Source organism: Octopus bimaculoides, chromosome 7, assembly GCF_046866305.1.
Source record: "Octopus bimaculoides isolate indiv1 chromosome 7, ASM4686630v1, whole genome shotgun sequence".
In the NCBI taxonomy this organism is placed as follows: Eukaryota; Metazoa; Mollusca; class Cephalopoda; order Octopoda; family Octopodidae; genus Octopus; species Octopus bimaculoides.
Window position 1 is genome coordinate 27978452 of NC_142934.1, and position 20116 is coordinate 27998567.

Below are 20116 nucleotides of genomic sequence, written 5' to 3' on the forward strand. Positions count from 1 at the left end.
AAAATACAGGAGGGTCAGTTAATTACGAGTTTATTCAACTTATTCCCCTTTGAGATTTGCACACTTATTGCAGTGGTCTTTTAGTTTCTCTAAGCCCTGTAAAAGAACTCAGAAGGTTGGGTCTCCAACCAGGCCTTTTGCAATACTTTCAAAGCCAGGAACTTTTCAGTACTCACTCATATATGAACAATTCAACATTAAACTGAATGTTTAATTTATTACCAGAGTTAATATGTACTATACTAAAATGTACTTTTTAGTAGAGTTTATATTTATTAACTTTTACAAGAGAAAAGTTGATGGTGGCTTCAAAGCAAACAAGCTGAATCTCCTATGTCACTGACATTCTTTACTTTGTGAAAGTTAACATGCATGCACGTGCACGTGCATGCATGCACACACACACACACACACACACACACACGCTTCAATATCCACAAATACTTTGCTTTCAGTTATGGGTGTCATGGCACAGTGGAGTAAAGGAGGTAGTTGGGTACAGACTAAGCACAGTGGTTAGAGCAAATGGTTATAAAATGAGAGGGTATGGATGGACAACTGGTGGGGATGCATGCCCAGAATAGAAACTGCAAAGGAAGGGGCATATGCACTAAGCTTGAGAAGGAGGTCAGATCTTCTGTAGCACCAGGTAATGCCCTCTCTTCTCCATATCTCCACCATAAATATATCCTATTAGACCTCTTTCCTCCCAAATCATAGATCATGATGCTTGGGTGGGGAAGGATTACATGCTGGCAACCTTCACATACACTCCCTGACTCCCCTATCACTATGCTCTCTTGGACATGTTACTTTGAGGATATACTCTGGTCTCACCATTATCTTATCTGTCTCTCATCTGTACCACCCTACCCACCTATATATATAATGTGGACAGCACTGTATTTCCTCCTACTCAATCTCTTCATCCTCCCTCCTTACTATCCTTTTCTCTTCTCTTCTCTCTTTCTCTCTCTCTCAACAATGGGTTGCAGTACACCTCCACCTACTCAACACTTTCCACAGTCTTATCACTCTGGCTCACTGATGCCTTTTTTCTCTTCTCTCCTGTTAACCTTTCCTAATGGTGTCCCTGCCCTTTCTCAATAATACATCTGTATTACCCCAATAAGAACTACTTTGGCCCTAACCAACCATCGAACCCATGCTAGTTTGGCACACAGACTGAGTTATTCCATTGTTGGGTCAGCTTAGTCACTCCACTTTATTACCATGACCACATTGTCTCCTCCCATACTCTCCTTCACACTAAACCCTGATATTATTCTTCACCTCTGTCACTTCCACTTCTCTCAAAATCTGTTCCTTCAGTCATAGGCTACTCTCTTTCGCTTTGCAGGCTAAGGTGACTCCAACAATGCTGGTGCCACAGAAAGCACTCAGTACACTCTAAGTGACCTGAACTGTGACAACACAAGGCCTGAGAGAGCTCTTTAGTCTTGCTGATGGCATGACATCATCTATAGTGCTGGTGCTGGAAAGAAAAGTGCACTCTGTCAAATGGTTGGTGTTAGGAAAGGTATCTTGCCATTGAGACTAGGCCAAAAACGAGACATTGGAAGAAAACATGGTCGTTCAACCAGCTAGATACTGTTCAAGCATCCTGTCTATGCTAGCATGGAAACAATCATAAAATAGTGATGATATCCGAAGGAGTGCTGAAAGGTTCCCAGTTTTAAGGGTATCATGAAAGGCCTAGCTGGAGGCTCAACGTTTTGAGTTCTTTTACAGGGTTTAGAAAAACTGAAGAACTGCTGCAATGAGTGTGTGAATCTGAGAGGGGAATATATTGAATAAAATTCCGAATTAACTGATCCTCCTTTATTTTCTTTTACCCAAAGCCAGGAACTTTTCAGTATTCCCTTATAAGGAATAGGTACAAACAATAGAAAATATGTAGCAGACGGAATAAACAAACAAAAGAAAAAGAAAGAAAATGTAGCCATCATTAGCTATCTTGCAAAGGAGCCTGGTAGCTTTAACTCCTTGATGTGCATGCGCCTGAACACACACACACACACACACACACACACACACACACACACACACACACACACACAGACAGAGCTTGTATTAACATGCTTTTCAGATAATCCTGTTTGCTCTCTCTATTCATTGTCATTAGCAACAGTGTATACAATTGGTGGCTGTAATGTGGAAACACTGATAATGAACATGTAGAGCTGAATTTCTATGATTAGAGTTCTTATAGAAATCTAATCCACAAATAATCTATCTCTAATTATGAATTACTTTATTGATTTCTCAGAGATTGAATCATATCACTTGTTGTTATTACTATTGTTGTAACTTTGGTTTTATTTCTACATGTATGCAATCTCTCTCTCCTTTAGTCTAATATCATGTCTGCTGTTCTGCTGTAAAATCTAACGGCTATTATTGATAAATTTTCTATGTTTTAAATCTCAATTGATATGCAACAGTTATTTGGTCATCTCAGATATTTAATGATAATTAAAATGCGCATGGCATTCAAGGCCCCCTTTCTTTCTTTCTTTCTTTCATTCTTTCTTTCTTTCATTCTTTCTTCCTTCCTTCCCCCCCTCTCTCTCTCACCTTTTCTCTTCATTTCTTTTTAACTTAATATTAAGAGTGGGGGGGAAAGTGTGATGAGCTGACAGAATCATTAGCATCCCGGACTAAATACTTAGTGGCATTTCCTCTGTCCTTAAGTTCTGAGTTCAAATTCTGCTGAGGTTGACTTAGCCTTTCATCCTTTCGGGGTCAATGTAATCAACTTACTTCCACTCCCCAAAATGCCAAAATGTGAAACCAATATTAAGAGTGAAAGCAGTAGGAAGGAGCCTCTCCATAGCTTATTGACCTGCTAGAAATAGTAACTACATTTCCCTCATAGCACACTTTCCCTTTGTCAAATGAGAAAAAAGCAGGGCACAATGGACAATGTAGTTTTAAATACTAATCATGCTCTTCATGAAAAAATGGGAGGGTCTGCTCAACATAGGATATTCTGATGTTAAAGAGCAACAACAGCTGTATGAAAATGAAAGTATACTGATTTCCCAAACAATTCAAAAAGAGCCTCAGGTATTGTTGATGAAGCTTGAGTAAGTCTATGTTGCAAAAATGGTGCAAGCCTGGTTATAGGATATGACCGTGTGGTTAAGATATTTGCTTCCAAGTCTTGGGGCTTTGGGTTCATTTACATTGTATGACATCATGGGCAATTGTTTTTTTCCTTTAGCCCTGAGCACTGACCAAAGCCGGATCTTTTCCCTTTGAACGAAATATACACTGCCGGAAGTTGTTGTTGACAAACAACAGCAGTAATTTTATTCAGCTGAATACACGTCATTGATTGGTTGAAATTACCGAAATACGACAACTTTAACCCGAAATGACTTTGAAAATGCAAACTTTTCTCAACAGCACTAAGAGTAAAAGATGTTTTATATGACACATTCTACCAGTGTCCCAAGTTTGAAAGTGTTTAGTTGCAAAAAATTAATTTCTTGATGTGCCGTTCAAAAGGTAAATATCCCCAAAGCCTTATCCATAGATTTTGTAGATGGAAACTGAAAGAAGCCCATCATATGTGTGTCTTGACATTGTATGAAGGTTGTAAGTGAACATCATTACCAAGCATGTGTTGTCATTCATTTCTACTCTTCCATAAAATACAGGTTGACCATGGGAAATATTACTTTGCTAGGAAACAGGTGAGGGTATCTGACTGTAGAAAGTTTGCCTCAGTGAAATTCAGTCTGACCTATGCAAGCATAGAAAACTGGATGTTGTTATGACATCATCACTGCCACCAAGGAGGAGGATTGTTTAAGAAAAATCAGACTGATGGAACATTCTCTATGCTGATATCTGTGGCTAGAAATTATAGACAGAATGAGTTAGTAAAGAGTAACAAACTGAATCAGAAATTAAACCTGTGTAGCAGAATAAGCTTATATTATCTGATACTACTAATACTTTGTGACAAATTTTTGGCCCCAAGTATGACTATGTGGTCAACAAACCTGTTTACAAGAAAGTGGTTCCACTTTTGATCTCATTGTGTAATACTTTGACTTTCCACATCCTCTGATTGTCCAATGCTTTATGAGTAAAATTGAGACTGTGAAAACTGGTCAATGACAGGAAAACCAATACAACCACAGCTGGTGTACTTGAACAAAGATACTTAGCATTTATTCCAACTAAGTTACACAGAACACTGTGTCTCTCATTATTGAAAATATAGTGAACCAATGACTAAGTCATTGGAAGAAAACTTTATAGTGTTGGATGCTTTTGTTCACAAAATGCGTGATAAAAAATAAAAAAAGAAAGAAAGAAAGAAAATGGAAAGAAATCAGAATCTTCATTGCAGTGGAAATAATAGTATTGGTGCTTGATGAATATCTTGCTGTGTTTATTTATGAACATAACTACAGAAATGTACCACCACACTCTGAATTTGTGTCTCCATAACTTTATTAAAAATGCAGGTATTCAGATGAAATTCCCCAGAGGTACATTTTAGATTGTAAACATTTATTAGTCAGATCATTCCCTTTCACTCATTGCTAAATGCATAATTTTTAATGAAAATTTCCAGACATTAAATTTTGATAGGTAGAATGAAGATAAAAATTTCTTTTCAAATTCTATCATGATAATCATATTCTGTATCCTTGAAAATGTATCTCTGGAAAATTTCCTTAAAATATGCATTTAACAAAATTTGGTAGCCTGAGATTAGGAACAGTCATCTGAGAAAAAATTTTTTTTTACCTTAATCCTTCTCCCTTCCTTGACATTGGATTGTACACCATTTAAAACATAACTCTGGAAAATTTCATTGAAAAATATGCATTTTTAAGAAATTATGGAAAACAGTCAGGGATGGGGCACACATCTGTAGTTATGCTCATTTATGTACCTTTACATTTGTCTTCAATCTCTTCTCTCTTCTGGGATTGATAAACTAAGTACTAGTGAATGACTAGGTCAATGTAATTCACCATGCCAAAATGTTTTTAGTTTTGTGCCTATGTTAGAAATAATTATTTTCTATGTGATGTGTGTGTGTGTTGATCATAAAAACTCTCAAATCAATTGTCAGTTATCTATTAAGTCTTCTGCACATTTTCCCCATTATTTAGAATATGTTTACTTTCGATATTTATGTGACATTAAATTCCTATTCCCTTATGTCAGTACTGCTATGCCTATCTTTGTCTTCTCAGAAATTTTATTTCTCTTAGCTCAGTTTACTGGAGCCAGTTCTCAAGGTATTGAGACAAGAATTAACTTGTCAAGCCAGCTACAATATCATTAAAACAGCTTGTGTACTTAATGTTTACATGTTATTGAACTCCTGCCACTCCTTTTCAAAACATACATTAACAAGCTGCTTTCCTGTTTCCAGTAGCTTGTTCAAACTACTAATTACATCTTTATATTTATATTTATGTATAATCTTTTTGAATCTCAATTTTTGTTTTTACTACAGGAATTTCTGTTGGAACCTATTTTTTTTTTAACCTCTTTTGTAATGAGTGTTTGGTCAGTCACTTATAGAGAAGTTCCCAAGGATATCTTACTCTAGAGTTGTGTATCACACTGACTAAAAACAGAACTTAGATGCACTCTGTGGTTAATGAATAATTTGAAATGTGAGCCATTTGAGGTGCCATGTGCTATGAAGAGAAAAAGATATGCTTTAAAGTTGAAGTCTTTGGTGATGGACACCAGCAGACTTTATTTTTTCCCTTACTGAATTGATGCTGATGTAAACTATAACTGATCTTTTTTCATCCAGAAATTATCCTTCACAGTAATTAACCACTTATCTGTGATTGGTAGCAATCAATGAATGATTAGTATTATTGATTTAATGTGTATTAAAAGAAAACAGAAAAAAAAAATGGGAGTTGTAATATTCATATTTTTTACAGCATAAATGGCATTAAAATTTGTCACTGACTCAAGTCACATACTTACCAAGAGAAAGCCACACATTTGCAAAGTTAGAAGCAGGGGCTTATAAAGGCTGAGTTACAGCTTCACAAAGGAAGAATCATTATCTCACTATCCTGCCAGTATGCAACCACAGAATTAGCTTTCTGCTTCTAAACCTCTCTCATTTAATACAGAGTTTCTCATTTGATCACAAAAATTAGACATTGTCTTGGCTGCTTAGTGGCTAAATAGGTGACTGCTTGCACAAGACAGATGTTTATCTCTGTTTATTTTTATCCCATTTTCTTTCAGTTGAAAATAATTACTGAAATTGAATTGAATCGAGGTGTTTACTTCATTCATTTTGTATAAATGTTGGTTCATTGATGTAGTAAGAATATCAAACCACTCCTTAATTAGACTAGTCAGTTGCTTTACCAGACACTGTCTCATTCAGTTTTATAGACAGTATTCACATTAGCCATTATGATGAAGAGACGGGGTGACCTAGATTGGTATGGCATCACTATTAGTTTACTTTAACATCTCAACCTGCAGATGTGTCATCCCTACTATAACTACCACTGTTCCTTAGTGGTTGTTTATCTGTACTGCTTATGTAGTCCACTCATACTTCCTGTTATGCTTTTTATCCAGTTGGGTACTCTTGCCTTCTCTTTGTGTGTTGTGTGCAAAAACAAATCATAAGTTGCATATACAATTTACATGAGGTAATCAAATCTAATCTTTACAGGTGTTTTGGAGATTTGAAGACAGGTTGATATAATCATGCACATTATGCAAGGAAGTCCAATATTATGTTTATATTGTAGGTAAACAGCAGCAGCAAAAGAAAAGTATCAACTAGCATGGATTTCAATAGCTCTGTGCAACAATCCTGATATTTTCATGGGAAGGGCTGGGCATATAGCTAAAAGTGTGTGTATATATATATATATATATATATGTATATTGCTTAAGCATTGTGATGCTAATAACCTGGTGTTAGAACTCCATATACATATGCTTCAGTACAAAGCATCAGTCAAGTACAAACTGGTAATAAGAAATTGTAACAACAAAGGAGTAAACAGTTATGTTATGAACTTCATTAACTTACATCTGTTTCTGCTATAAGGTGCAATGCACTCATAGTTGAGTGCTTGAATATCACCTTATTGCTCCATCAAATCTTCAAACATGAAGTGCCAACTATGAGTGCATTGCACTTAATAGAAACAGATGTAAGCTAATGAAGTTTGTAACATAATTGTTTATTCCTTTGTCATCCCAATTTCTTATATATATAATTAATTAAATTGTCCCAAGGTTTGTGACCATGCTGGAACACCACCTGTCTGATAGGGTGCTACTTCAGTAGTACTTGACTTTTGGTTAATAAGAGCTTTTGATGCTGCTGCTTTCAGTTGCATTTCTTGCTTTGACATTGGTTTGTCTGGAATTATTGATAGTAGGTTATCTAAGTGCTTCTTGAATATGTCTACAGCCACTCTTTGCATATTTCTCAGCTTCTTTAGCTAGATATTAAAAAACTGTGGGCCTTTGAACTGTAGGCTGTTGCAGTAGGTGATAGTGATTTACAGTGAGAAGGGTGAAGCCTCCAGGACTATGTAGTGATGACCAGTTTGGAGATTGGTATAGCTCTCAATACTCAAGTTTGGAGCAGGTCCAAGGATCTTCTATATTGAAATTCCTGCATATCTTTCTCATCCCACCCCGCTTAGAATAGAGTCTTAATGCTTTCCAGTCTCTCCCAGTAGCTTAGCTTTCTGATTTTAATGCGAAGACAATATCTTGTTATACTGTCTTGTTATAATGTCAAACAGGCTTTCATTGGAAGGGATTATCGATACAATATCTCTCAAGACATCTTTGATTCTTTCTTGTATTCTCTTTGAAGCATCCTGGTTTTAGATTGGATCAATTTTATATTAAATCTATTATGCTGCTGTTATTGTCCATCACCAGTACCATCATGCTTTTATCGAACATATTTATTTACTTCCATTTCATGACCATGTTTAGTGTAGGCTAAACATTGGCGAACATATTTATTGACTAGCTACTTTCCCAACTTAACGTCTTAAATATTAAAAAAAAATGTTTTAGGTGCTGATATACAATGTTTTAGGTGCTGATATGGCTGTGTGGTTAAGAAGTTTGCTTGCCAACCACATGGTTTTGGGTTCGATCCTACTACATGACACCTTGGACAAGAGTCTTCAACTATAACCCCAGGTCAACCAAAACCTTGCAAGTGGATTTGGTAGACAGACACTAAAAGGGACTTGTTGTGTGTGTGTGTGTGTGTGTGTATATATATATATATATAGAGAGAGAGATATAGATATAGATATAGCTGTGTTTGTGTCTGTGACTATGTCTTTCATTGTGTGATGGTTGCAAATGAGTATCATTGTCATACAAGAAGTACCATTTATTTTCTGTATTCTGCAAAATCATGTCTGGCTATGGAGAAATATTACCTTGCTTGGAAATAGTGAGGGTTAGTGATAGGAACCACACCTAGCTACAGAAAAATCTTTCTCAATAAACTCTGACCCCGGCAAGCATGGAAAAATGGCTGTTAAAATGATGATGATATTGCATGTTTAATTTGCATTTATTATCAAATATTCATCTTTGGTTTTATATATATATATATATATATATATATAGTATCCTGTTACTAGTTTCAGTCATTTCACTAGTCATCTAAGGTTGTTTTTTTTTCTTTTAAGTGACCCTGTTGAATCCAGAACTTTTTCCAGTCTAGTTCTATTTACCTCTATTCATTAAATGGTTAAGTAACCTTTTGGCATAAAAAGATACAGTTTGATGCACTGCTTTACACCAACACAGTCACTCATACATGCATGTGTACACACACACATGCACGTGCATACAGTGGTTTTTCACACAATTTCTGTCACTAAATTCCACCCAGGAGTCATTGGACAATTCAAGGCTACAGTAGAAGACACCTGTAAGAGTTAAACCAAAAAAGCCTGTTATGCATGTACTGTGTGTTTGTGTGTATGTGCATTTCCTTGTCTTGCCAGTGTGTGATAGTTGTAAATGAGTGTCACTGTAATACAAGCAGTATCATTCATTTGTGATATTTTGCAAAAACATGTCTCACCATGGGGAAATACTAGCTTGCTTGGAAACAGGTGGTGGTGACACAGGGCTGATGACACAAAAGGCATTCAACCATTGAAAATCTTTCACAATAAACTGTCTGATCCATGCAATCATGGAAAAGTGGGTGGTAAGTAGCTTGCTTACCAACCACATGGTTCCGGGTTCATTCCCACTGCGTGGAACCTTGGGCAAGTGTCTTCTACTAAAGCCTCGTTCCGACCAAAGCCTTGTGAGTGGATTTGGTAGACGGAAACTGAAAGAAGCCCGTCGTATATATGTATATATATATATATATATATATATATATATATATATATATATATATGTATGCATGTGTGTTTGGCCCCCCCCCCCCCCCACCGTCACTTGACAATCGATGCTGGTGTGTTTACGTCCCCGTAACTTAGCGGTTCGGCACAAAGAGACTGAGAGAATAAGTACTAGGCTTACAAAGAATAAGTTCTGGGGGCGATTTGCTTGACTAAAGGCGGTGCTCCAGCATGGCCGCAGTCAAATGACTGAAACTAGTAAAAGAGTATATATATATACACATATACATATACATACATATAATGTTTAATTGGATTTTTTTTTCTTGTTTCAAGGTATCCTGCAAGGTACTTCTGCTCTTTTACTGGCATTTGATGAGTCTGAAGTCCGTAAAATAATTAGAGTGTGCAAGAATGTACTGGAATATTTGGCTATAACTGAAGTTGTAGATAAAATGGAGGACTTGGTTACCTATGTCAAGGTAAGTGGTAATTAACTATGACATGTGAATACATCTATGAGCTACATCATCTCTTGCACAGATGATTTCTCATTACATAAAGAATGTTTATATAAGCTGGGACAAATTCCATTGTTACCGTAACGTCATGACACATGTATAGTCTAGACCCTATTTAAAAAGCTGTGCACCTGAAAGAGCACACCATACCTGCAGGCTCACTGTTAAGCTATGTCTTCTCTGTTTTTGTTACAGCTATTACAATAGTTTTTTTCTCATCTGGCCTTGCTAGCTATATATCACTATCCTATCTGAACTCACTTAATGCACCACTTACTTTCCTGCTTTCTTTATACCACCTCAGCTATAGGTTACTCATTTCCCACTTAAAATTTTTCCCTTGTATCACAAAGCTGCAATGATTTAAATTCAGCACCAATTGTAACTGAACTCCTTCACAGGCATCAAAATATCATGCCATAAAAAGCCTACAGGTATTTACTTCTCAGACTAACACTAGCAAAATCAAAAAGAACCCTTAAAACTTGAAAATTCTTTTAAGATGCATTTAATGATGTTATTGGACACTGTAAGCATCAATCTGAACAGGTCTATGGATAAGGTACTTTTTGTCTCAAACTGGTGACTAAACATCACATTAGATTGAAAATCATTGTAGTTAATCCTCTCATAGCATAAGCTATGGGGTTATTTCTTATTATGAATATTGACCTGTGGTAAGGACCCTTGATATATTGGACAATATTGTATATCATGTATATCATTATCATCACTTAATGTCCATGTTCCATAGTGACATGAGTTGGGTGGTTTGGTAGAAACCAATGAGTTTGAAAAGTGCATCATGTTCCATCGTCTGCTTTGGCATGGTTTCTATAGTTGGATGCCTTTCCAAAAGTATGTTCTGGATGCTTTTTTCATGGCACCAGCACTAGTGAGGATGTCATTCTACTTGCAAGACTAAGATTCCCCTTCACTGGGTGAAGCTACAATAGAGAGAGAGAGGTAACTTTATGCTTTGGGATGAGGGGTTAACATGAGAGAGGACCCAAAAACAGAACAGGTATCTTGCTGTGGAGGAGCTACTCACAGAAGTAACTACTTCCAAAAGACAGGGTGGGAGTGGCTATGGCGGAGGGGAAAGAGATAATGTATACTATTTCTATATTTAATCTGTCCTATTACACTATGAAGCTGATAAGATTAGCACAGTTAAGAACAAAAAACAACAATAAAAAGAATTAAACTCCCAAATTGACGGAGCTGTTGTACCAGATTCTCTGTGATTAATTAGCAAACAATAGATACATGATTTAAGTTGTATTGTAAGGTTTGTCTCTTGTTTTCTGTCTCATTTTCTTACTTGTAGTTGTTTGCTAGTACTTTATACTGAAAACCTTAGAGTTGATTGAACCAGCATTATAACGTTTATTTTCAGAATCTCAGTCCTGTGCTTACGAAAATCATCAAAGAAGTGGATGCCCGTGAGAAGGAACTGACACACCAAGTTCATCGTGATATGTTAATCCGTTCATTGGATCAGGTGAAGAATCTCACTCCTGTTCTCATCAGTGGAGTGAAGATATTCATTACTGCCAAAGAGACAGGTATGTTTTTAATAATTATCTAGGATTATTTTTGTTTTAGTTGTTAATTTCAGGAATAGCATCTTTTATTATGAAAAGTAAGATAATCTAGATGGAACAGCTTTGATCTTAAAATCTCTGTAATCTGAGCTGGTGAGTGTCTAAACAACATCAGCTGACTATATGCTTTTGAAAAGACTATTTATAATGCAACATGTATGAGAATTAATTAGTTATAAGGCATCTCATCTCCACTATTTTTATCTCTTCTCAGCTCCACCCTGATTACTTCCATTCATTCTAAAATGTGAGTAGCCATGTAACCCCTCTGACCCATTCCCTCCTACTTTAATCACTCATCTCCTAGCATAAAGCCCCTTCTCACTGGATTTGTAGTCTTGCAAACTGCATGGCAATTTCAACAAGTACTGGTGGTGTGAAAAAAGCACTCAGCACATGCAGTAAAGAGGTTAGTGTTAGGAAGAACATCCAACCATAGAAACCACATCAAAGTGGATATTGGAGTAAAATATAGTCCTTGGACTTATCAGATCTTGTCAAACCATCCAATCCATGCCAGTATGGAACATGGATATTAAATGATGATGATACTGGTGATGATGAATGCAACATGTATGACAATTATTTAATTATAATCTAACACATAATAGTCTCCAGAAAGGGAACCTCTATCTACCTGTTCAATGTCATAAAAAAAACAAACAAAAAAAAAACATTATTTACATTTGACAGATATTTGTCCTCATCTTGTTTGCTGTTAACACAACGTTTCGGCTGATATACCATCCAGCCTTCATCAGGTGTCTTGTGGAAATTTCGAACCTGGGTTCTCATTCCTAAGGTATTTTTTGATGTTGTTGTTGTTCAGGACACTGTCTGGAATCAGACGGAATCTTGGGGTTAGTAGCCTACGCTCTTGACCACTATGCCATATGCCCATGGGCAATCATGGAATGAATTTTAGGGCTTATAAATCTAATATTTTCCTATCCTTCTTTAATACCACTTCCCATATGCTATTCATATCTGCACTCAGTCTGCATAGGAGGTTGTTGTGTCCTAGCATATGTGCTGCTTCTTTTAGTTTTCATATTTTCCAGTGGTGTTCTCATTCTATTATTTTAACTTCATCCCACTGGAGGAGGTGGTCTCCATTTTTCCATACTTGATCAGCTATACCCGATTTATCAACATCTCCTCGTGTCACAGCTTTGCGATGTTCCTCTACCCTTATTTTGAGGGGGCGACATGTTTCACCTTTATATAACCTACCACAGCTGCATGGGATGGAGTACATGCAGTTTTTGGTCATATTCTCTTCTATTGGTTGTTTTATCTGAAAGAGATATTTGCGAAGTGTTGTATTACTCTTGAATACTGTCCTGATGTCATATGGGCCGCATATCTTTTGTATCTTTTCGGAGAGGCCTTTCACATAGGGTAGACAAACTGTAGACAGTTTATTGGTTTCATCCTCTCTTTTCTTCTTTATATAGAACTGTATCAAAAATAAAATATTTCGGAGCAAATTATATCATATGAAGGAAGATATTTCACTTGAGCTTTCTGTCTTCAGGTTCTGGTTTTATCGAGGCTCAGAAGAACCGTGACTATGTGGTACATAAGATGTCTGATGAAATCCATGAGATAATTCGGGTGTTGCAGCTCACAACCTATGATGAAGAAAACTGGGATGCTGATGATTTAACTGTGATGAAGAAAGCTCAGGTACTTACTCTTTTACTTGTTTCAGTCATTTGACTGCAGTCATGCTGGAGCACCGCTTTTAGTCAAAGCAAATCGACCCCAGGACTTATTCTTTGTAAGCCTAGTACTTATTCTATTGGTCTCTTTTGCCGAACCGCTAAGTTACGGGGACGTAAACACACCAGCATCGGTTGTCAAGCAATGTTGGGGGGACAAACACAGACACACAAATATATACACACACACATACATATATATATATATATATATATATATATATACATATATACGACAGGCTTCTTTCGGTTTCCGTCTACCAAATCCACTCACAAGGCTTTGGTCGGCCCGAGGCTATAGTAGAAGACACTTGCCCAAGATGTCACGCAGTGGGACTGAACCCAGAACCATGTGGTTGGTAAGCAAGCTACTTACCACACAGCCACTCCTGTGCCTATGATTGATTAAAAGCTAATTGATTAAAAGCTAATTTCTCTAACATAGAGAAGTTGTACTTCTCTTGAGTTACTAAGTTTTGATTTTGACTTGAAATTTAAAGTCATTTAGATAAACTCATCTGTCTCTGGTTCTTTGACAGAATTCCACTTGTTTTAAAGCATTTATGTTTAAATGACAATCATATTTAAATTTGTTAAATCGTAATTTTATGTAAAGTCTTGTTAACTTTTTTGATACCAACATACCTAAGGCCCCAGTTCTAGGATATAAACTGTTTTAAATTATCTAAATTAAGACCTTTCCTCAAAATTTCATATTTTGTTCCAAACAACAGTTTAATGAGTTATTTGACTAAATTCATCATTATTTTCAATTTTAATTGAAATAAGGGCAGTGTATTTCAACAGAAATCGATTAACAAACGGGTTAGTCTTCAACTAGTTTTCATTGGTCCACCAGCCAGATGTTGATTGTAATGTAAATAGCTTGGAAAGATTCTATGTAGGAAATGTGAATCAGACTTGTACAATACATATTTAGGCTATTCTAATGGAAGCTACTATGGTGTGGGTATAATGCCACTAGATTATCACAATGCAAACACTCATTCATCTGTGGCATTAGGAATATAGATCAAATTTAGTACAATAGTTTTATGCTGTTATGCTGTCAGCTACCTTTATGTAATGGCTGTGACCACATGATACTTTTAGTCACATGGCAAGTATTGATAAAAGATACTGCATTTTGTGTACAGAAATACATTTTGGAGTCAGGTGATTCTTTACCTGATTACCAGATTTTAATAAAATATCATTAAATCAAGATAATAGGAAACTGACAAATGATTTTAAAAAAATTGTATTTGTATATTTTCTTTTATATCTTTCCTATTCATCAAATATAGTTTTGTTTACTTTTTATGATGGGCCTTGATCAGCTATAAACAACAATCGAGTCCCTCTTAAATAATACTCTATTGTTTTAATAAATAAAAACTATATTTGATAATGTAGTTCTGAATATGGTGCGTTAGGGTGGAAGAGGAATGGAAACGAATAGAATATGGTTGGAATGCTTATGTTCATAGGTCCTTTAGATCAAGAATAACATGGATGTAAACAATAACAGCAATTTTTATTTGATTATTATGTTTGAAACTCCACCTGAATTGCTCCAATAGACCAGCACTCTAGTAAATCACTCAGCTGTAAACTTTTTTGCACAAAGGTGTATATTGTGCAGTTGTTTTTGCATCTATATATTGTATGTGATGATGTGCATAATATATACACTATTCATATATATATATATATATATATATATATATATATATATATGCAGGTGTACCTGTGTGGTAAAAAGCTTGCATCCCAACTACATGGTTCCAGGTTCAGTCCTTGGGCAAGTATTTTCTGCTATAGCCTCAGGTCAACCAAAGCCTTGTGAGTACATTTGATAGACAAAAACTGAAAGAAACCTGTTGTGTATATACATATGTGTGTGTGTGTCTGTCTTTGTCTCCCACCACCACTTGACAACCACTATTGGTGTGTTTATGTCCCCATAACTTAGTGGTTTGGCAAAAGAGGCTGACAGAATAAGTACTAGGCTTAAAAAAAGGCCTGGGGGTTGATTTTTTATTAAAACCCTTCAAGGTGGTGCCCCAGCATAGCTGCAGTCATATGACTGAAATAAGTAAGAGTATATATATATATATATATCTGATTTTGCATTTAGCATAACAAAAATGGCCGATCTGCCATTTATTCAATTATTTAAACCGTGCTTGAATAATTGTGAATTGTTACCCATGAAACCATTGGTATGGTATTAACAAAACTCAACAATTAAAAGAATATGTGTATAATATTATATACTATTTATATATATATATATATGTATATGTATATACACACTATTTATGTGTATGTATATATATATATATATATATATATATATATATAAAGAATGTAAGACTACACATCCTTGGAGACAAAACAAAAATATTTATGAAACAAATATTTCCACACATTCAAGACTCCTCGCAAATGCCATCACCAAAACATACAAAAAAAAAACCCCCCTTAATTCCAGCATGTTGTTGTGTATTGAACTTCTAAATCAATATATAACAAATACTGTAAATTTGTTTAAATAATTGAAAACTGCCAATCACAGGGCATGCATGAGTTTTTATGTGAACTTGTCGTTTTTTTAACTATATATTGCAATCAAAATAAACGGGAACACACAATTGATTCCATCACTACAGGATCACGGTTGATGTTGTTACTCCTTCTCATGTTCTGCTGTTGGTTGTGCTTCTACTACAGCGAGATAGAAATTCACAGTTTACAGCTATTTGATCTTTGTTCCTATACCTGTGCTTACAAAATAAGCAAATTACAAAACTTGACACATAATTTAGAAACCGACTGAAAAAAATTACTCTGCGAGGCCATCCGCATGGAAAACAATAGTCTAGTTGGTGCTTTCATAGTTTATCCAGTGATTTGTTATAGATTTTGTGAAAGTTTTCTCTCACACAGTCGGATTCCATTTTTCTTATAAAAGTTCAGTATTGCTTGATTTTTCTGCTTTTTTTTCTCAACTTCTCTTAGATTAACATTTGAAATCAGAGGAAACTAGTTACAGTCTGCATTGGCAACAACTATTTCATAGAATCCATAGAAGAGTTTACTCTTCGTTGAGACGAGGAATAACAGTTTTAATATTTCAGCCCAAAATATCGGATTCAATTTTCATAATTTCACTCATCACAGCAAACAAACTTTATATAATGCTCACATGAATTCTCCTGTAAGATTCCCTCGTCCTTTCTTGGTATAATTTTTGTTTAGTCTAGATTGTGGATTAAAACATTGATTGTTCAATCCAATACTTATAATCTTTTTTTCTTTTCCCACCTTCTTCTTTTATCTCTTTTCTGAAGATATAGAAGGTAGTATTAGATCAAATTTTGGGTGTTTTCCTTTTAAAACATCCTAAGGTTATTTCTCTTTCTTTCTATTCTTCTTTTTAAATATATGATTTGCTTTCATATTTATGTTATCAGCTCTTCACTGAAGTTTTTAAAATTCTTTCAATCTTTTTTTCTATGTTTATTCCTTTTGAAAGAAATTTTTTTTTATTCTTTTTTAAAGAAAAAAAATTCCTCTTAGGTGAGTTTGTGTGTGTGTGTTAATTTGAATAAGATCTCATATAGATTATTTCAGTCTGGAAGGGTGTTGTCTGATCTTTCAGTTTGGTGATACATACATACACTCACCCCATATATATATATATATATATATATATATATATATATATATATATATATATATGGTTGTTTTTTCCTCGCATTAGGTACTAAATGTGGTTATTTTGAGAAGTCCACTGTGTGGCGTTATTATTTTGTGTAATAATGCCCTTTATATAAATATAAACGAATAATTATATCCTTGGGAATAGAAATTTCCCTTATGAATTTTTTTACACACTGGCTTCTTGATAAAATTCTTGTAAAAGAGTTTTATCCCTTTTTGAATTATATATATATATATATATATATATATATATATATATATATATATATATATATATAGGGTGTCTCATAAATGATAGGACACATTTTACTTATTATATATTATACACTTTTATCATCATTATTGGACACCGTGTGTGTACCCTTGTCAAGACATCACTTGGTGTTTGTAAATGTGCATCATCATCATACAAACAAAGTTGCTTGTTTCCAGTCTTTCATGAAAAATATGTCTAGCTATGAGAAAATATTACCTTGCTTCAAATCAGGTGAAAGTTGGTGACAGGAAGGGCATAGAAAATCTGCCTCAACAAATTCCATCTATGGAAAAATGAATGCTAAATGATGAGAGCGACATGTGTGTGTGTTACTCTTCCGTTATTCTCCCCTGCTTTCTTTCTTCTTTGTAAGTGTTCTGTTATATGACCTTTTATATCCTCTCTAAAGATTAATTTGTATGTTTGTTTTTTTCTTTCACATCTGAATTGTTAATCCTTCCCATGCTCTTTTTATTCTATCGGTCAATCTTAAAATTTCATTTAACCCTTTAGAATTCAAACTAACTATATCTGGCCTAAATATTCTACCAGTTTTATGTTAAAACTGGCCAGATCTGGCCTCTCAGACCTATCCTACATTGTCATTCTAAAATTAAGCAGTCACAGCATGAAAATCTTTCGGCTATAATTCATGATTAATTCAAAATAATGTGAATAAATAAGCATTACATTTGAGAGAGTAATCTGAATGCTAAAGGGTTAAACTTGAAGTAAATATCACCCCTACCACAACAGAAAACCCCATATCCTCCCAGAACAAAAAAGATGAAAAAATATCTTCCACTAAACAATATTTGTGTCTTATTCAATAGAAGCTATTTTCAAGGTCCAATACACTCTCAATCAAATAATTACATTTTCTCATTTCTTTCATATCTGTTTTTCAGTCAGCAATTGAAGGAAAACTGAAGCAAGCTAGTGATTGGCTACAAGATCCAGCAGCTTTGGTTGGCAGTGCAGGTAAAATTCTTTAAAATTACTATTGTTGTTGATTCATTTCTTTCTACTACTGTTGTTGTTATTTGGGATCTTTTTCCAGCATGTGTTTTTCAAGGGAGCTGCTGGCTACATGTTTACTCAGCCTGCCTGAAATCGAAAGTATAACTCCCTCAAATCATACAATACTATCTTAAGTAAAGGAAGGAAGGGATATATTGAGTAATGTTGTTTACTGCCTGCAAAAAAAAAAAAAAAAAAAAAATTGTGGGGTGGTTTATGGTTGGATTGCTTTTGACCATATTCTTGCTTGATAAAGGCTGACTTAGTGCCAAATAATAGCAGCAACTTGTATCAGGTTTTAAGCCTCTTACTGCAAATCAGTGAAACACTTGTGTATTAAACAGTGTTCCTACTGATTATTTTATGCTATATGTCAATTTGGGAACTATAGTATCATTAGTTACTGATTCACTGTGTTTCTGACTGCAAGAGTGACAAGGAAGCATTTATAGTTCTGTACGTCAGTGAATTTAAACTGAAGAGCATTTTTCATCTGCTTTTTCTATGCTGACATGGGTTGGAAAAGACTTTTTTAGGCAATATTATATGGTTGAATACCCCAGATCCTGACACCTAACATTATCTTGTTCCAAGTCAAATAAAATACTCTCTAATGTGTGTGTGTGTGTGTGTGTGTGTGTGTGTGTGTGTATACACACACATGTATATGTACATGTACATATACATGTACATACACACACTTGTATATACAATGGGGTCCCACACAGTTTCTGGTCTTTCAAAATATTAGTGAGCTCAAGACTATGATAGAGACACTTGCTCAAAGTGTTATACTGTTGGATCAAAGCCAAAACTACATGGTGTACAGCCATATGATTCTGGGTTTGGACTTCTTAACCATACAACCATGCCTATGTACAGTGATAGTAATAGATGGAAGTGTTAGTATTACAAATGTTTTGAGCTTCTTTCTACCGTTGCTACTAGGAGCTGGCACTACAAGAAGGAAGAACTAAAGAGCTAAACTATCACTATTGTTGGTATTGTTTGTAATACTTTATTTTTGTTTCATATGTATTTAATTAATTTATTTCTTTTATTATTTACTTCAGGTGACAAAGCCCTCCATCAAATTTTAGAAGATGCTCGGAAAATTGCTGATAGGTGTGCTAATCCTGCTGAGAGAGATGCCATCATACGTAATGTGGGAGATATTGAATCCATGGCAAATAGTTTGGCTGAACTTAGGCAGCAAGGAAAAGTAAGGGAGTCAAATTTAAATTCTGAGTTTATATTTTGATTTTGTTTTTGTTGATAGTGGTGATGGATGGCTGATGTTGTAGAGTGTCAGGGAAAAGAATTTACAGTATTTTGGCATGTCCCTTTACATTCTCTGCTTAAATCTTTCTTGGATCAAATTTATCTTTCATTCTTCTCCCACCCCCAGGGTTGATAAAGCAAGTACCACTAAAATACAGGTGATGACTAAGTCAACTATATTACACATTCAAAACATCTGGCCTCACTGCAATATAATAGTTGTATGCCAGACTGATGGTGGTCTACTAGATTGAATAGAAGTTTAATGAATTGAATGGTGGTGTGCTGCACTAAATGAATTTTACATTTTGTTTTAAGTTTTTCCTGGGATTGACTTCCTGCATCATAACTTTAGTAAATTAAGTATCATTACAATTCTATATTGCTGAGATGAGGAATTTATATTATGTATATTGTTTATATTAGTTGGACAATCAAGATGAGGTGAGCAGTCTAACTAATATAAACAGGATACATAAGTAACATTAATATGGCACTGAGTTCTGAGTTGACTCTGTTGCAAATATTCTGGCTAGGAGTAGTCTGAAGATAACTTCCTATCTTCCTTCCATCAGTCTCTGAG

General features: G+C 35.1%; 1 protein-coding gene across 15 annotated transcripts in view; it reads left to right on the forward strand.

Annotated features, from left to right (window-relative positions):
- LOC106880561 (vinculin) overlaps positions 1 to 20116 on the forward strand; it is a 117933-nt gene that overhangs the window by 28261 nt on the left and 69556 nt on the right. For all 15 annotated transcript variants that reach the window (XM_089355053.1, XM_089355051.1, XM_089355055.1 and 12 more), the window contains exons 3-7: positions 9732 to 9877; positions 11316 to 11484; positions 13061 to 13212; positions 18141 to 18213; positions 19326 to 19474. In XM_089355053.1, the coding sequence (XP_089211179.1) occupies positions 9732 to 9877; positions 11316 to 11484; positions 13061 to 13212; positions 18141 to 18213; positions 19326 to 19474 (689 nt within the window). The remainder of the gene's footprint in view (positions 1 to 9731; positions 9878 to 11315; positions 11485 to 13060; positions 13213 to 18140; positions 18214 to 19325; positions 19475 to 20116) is intronic.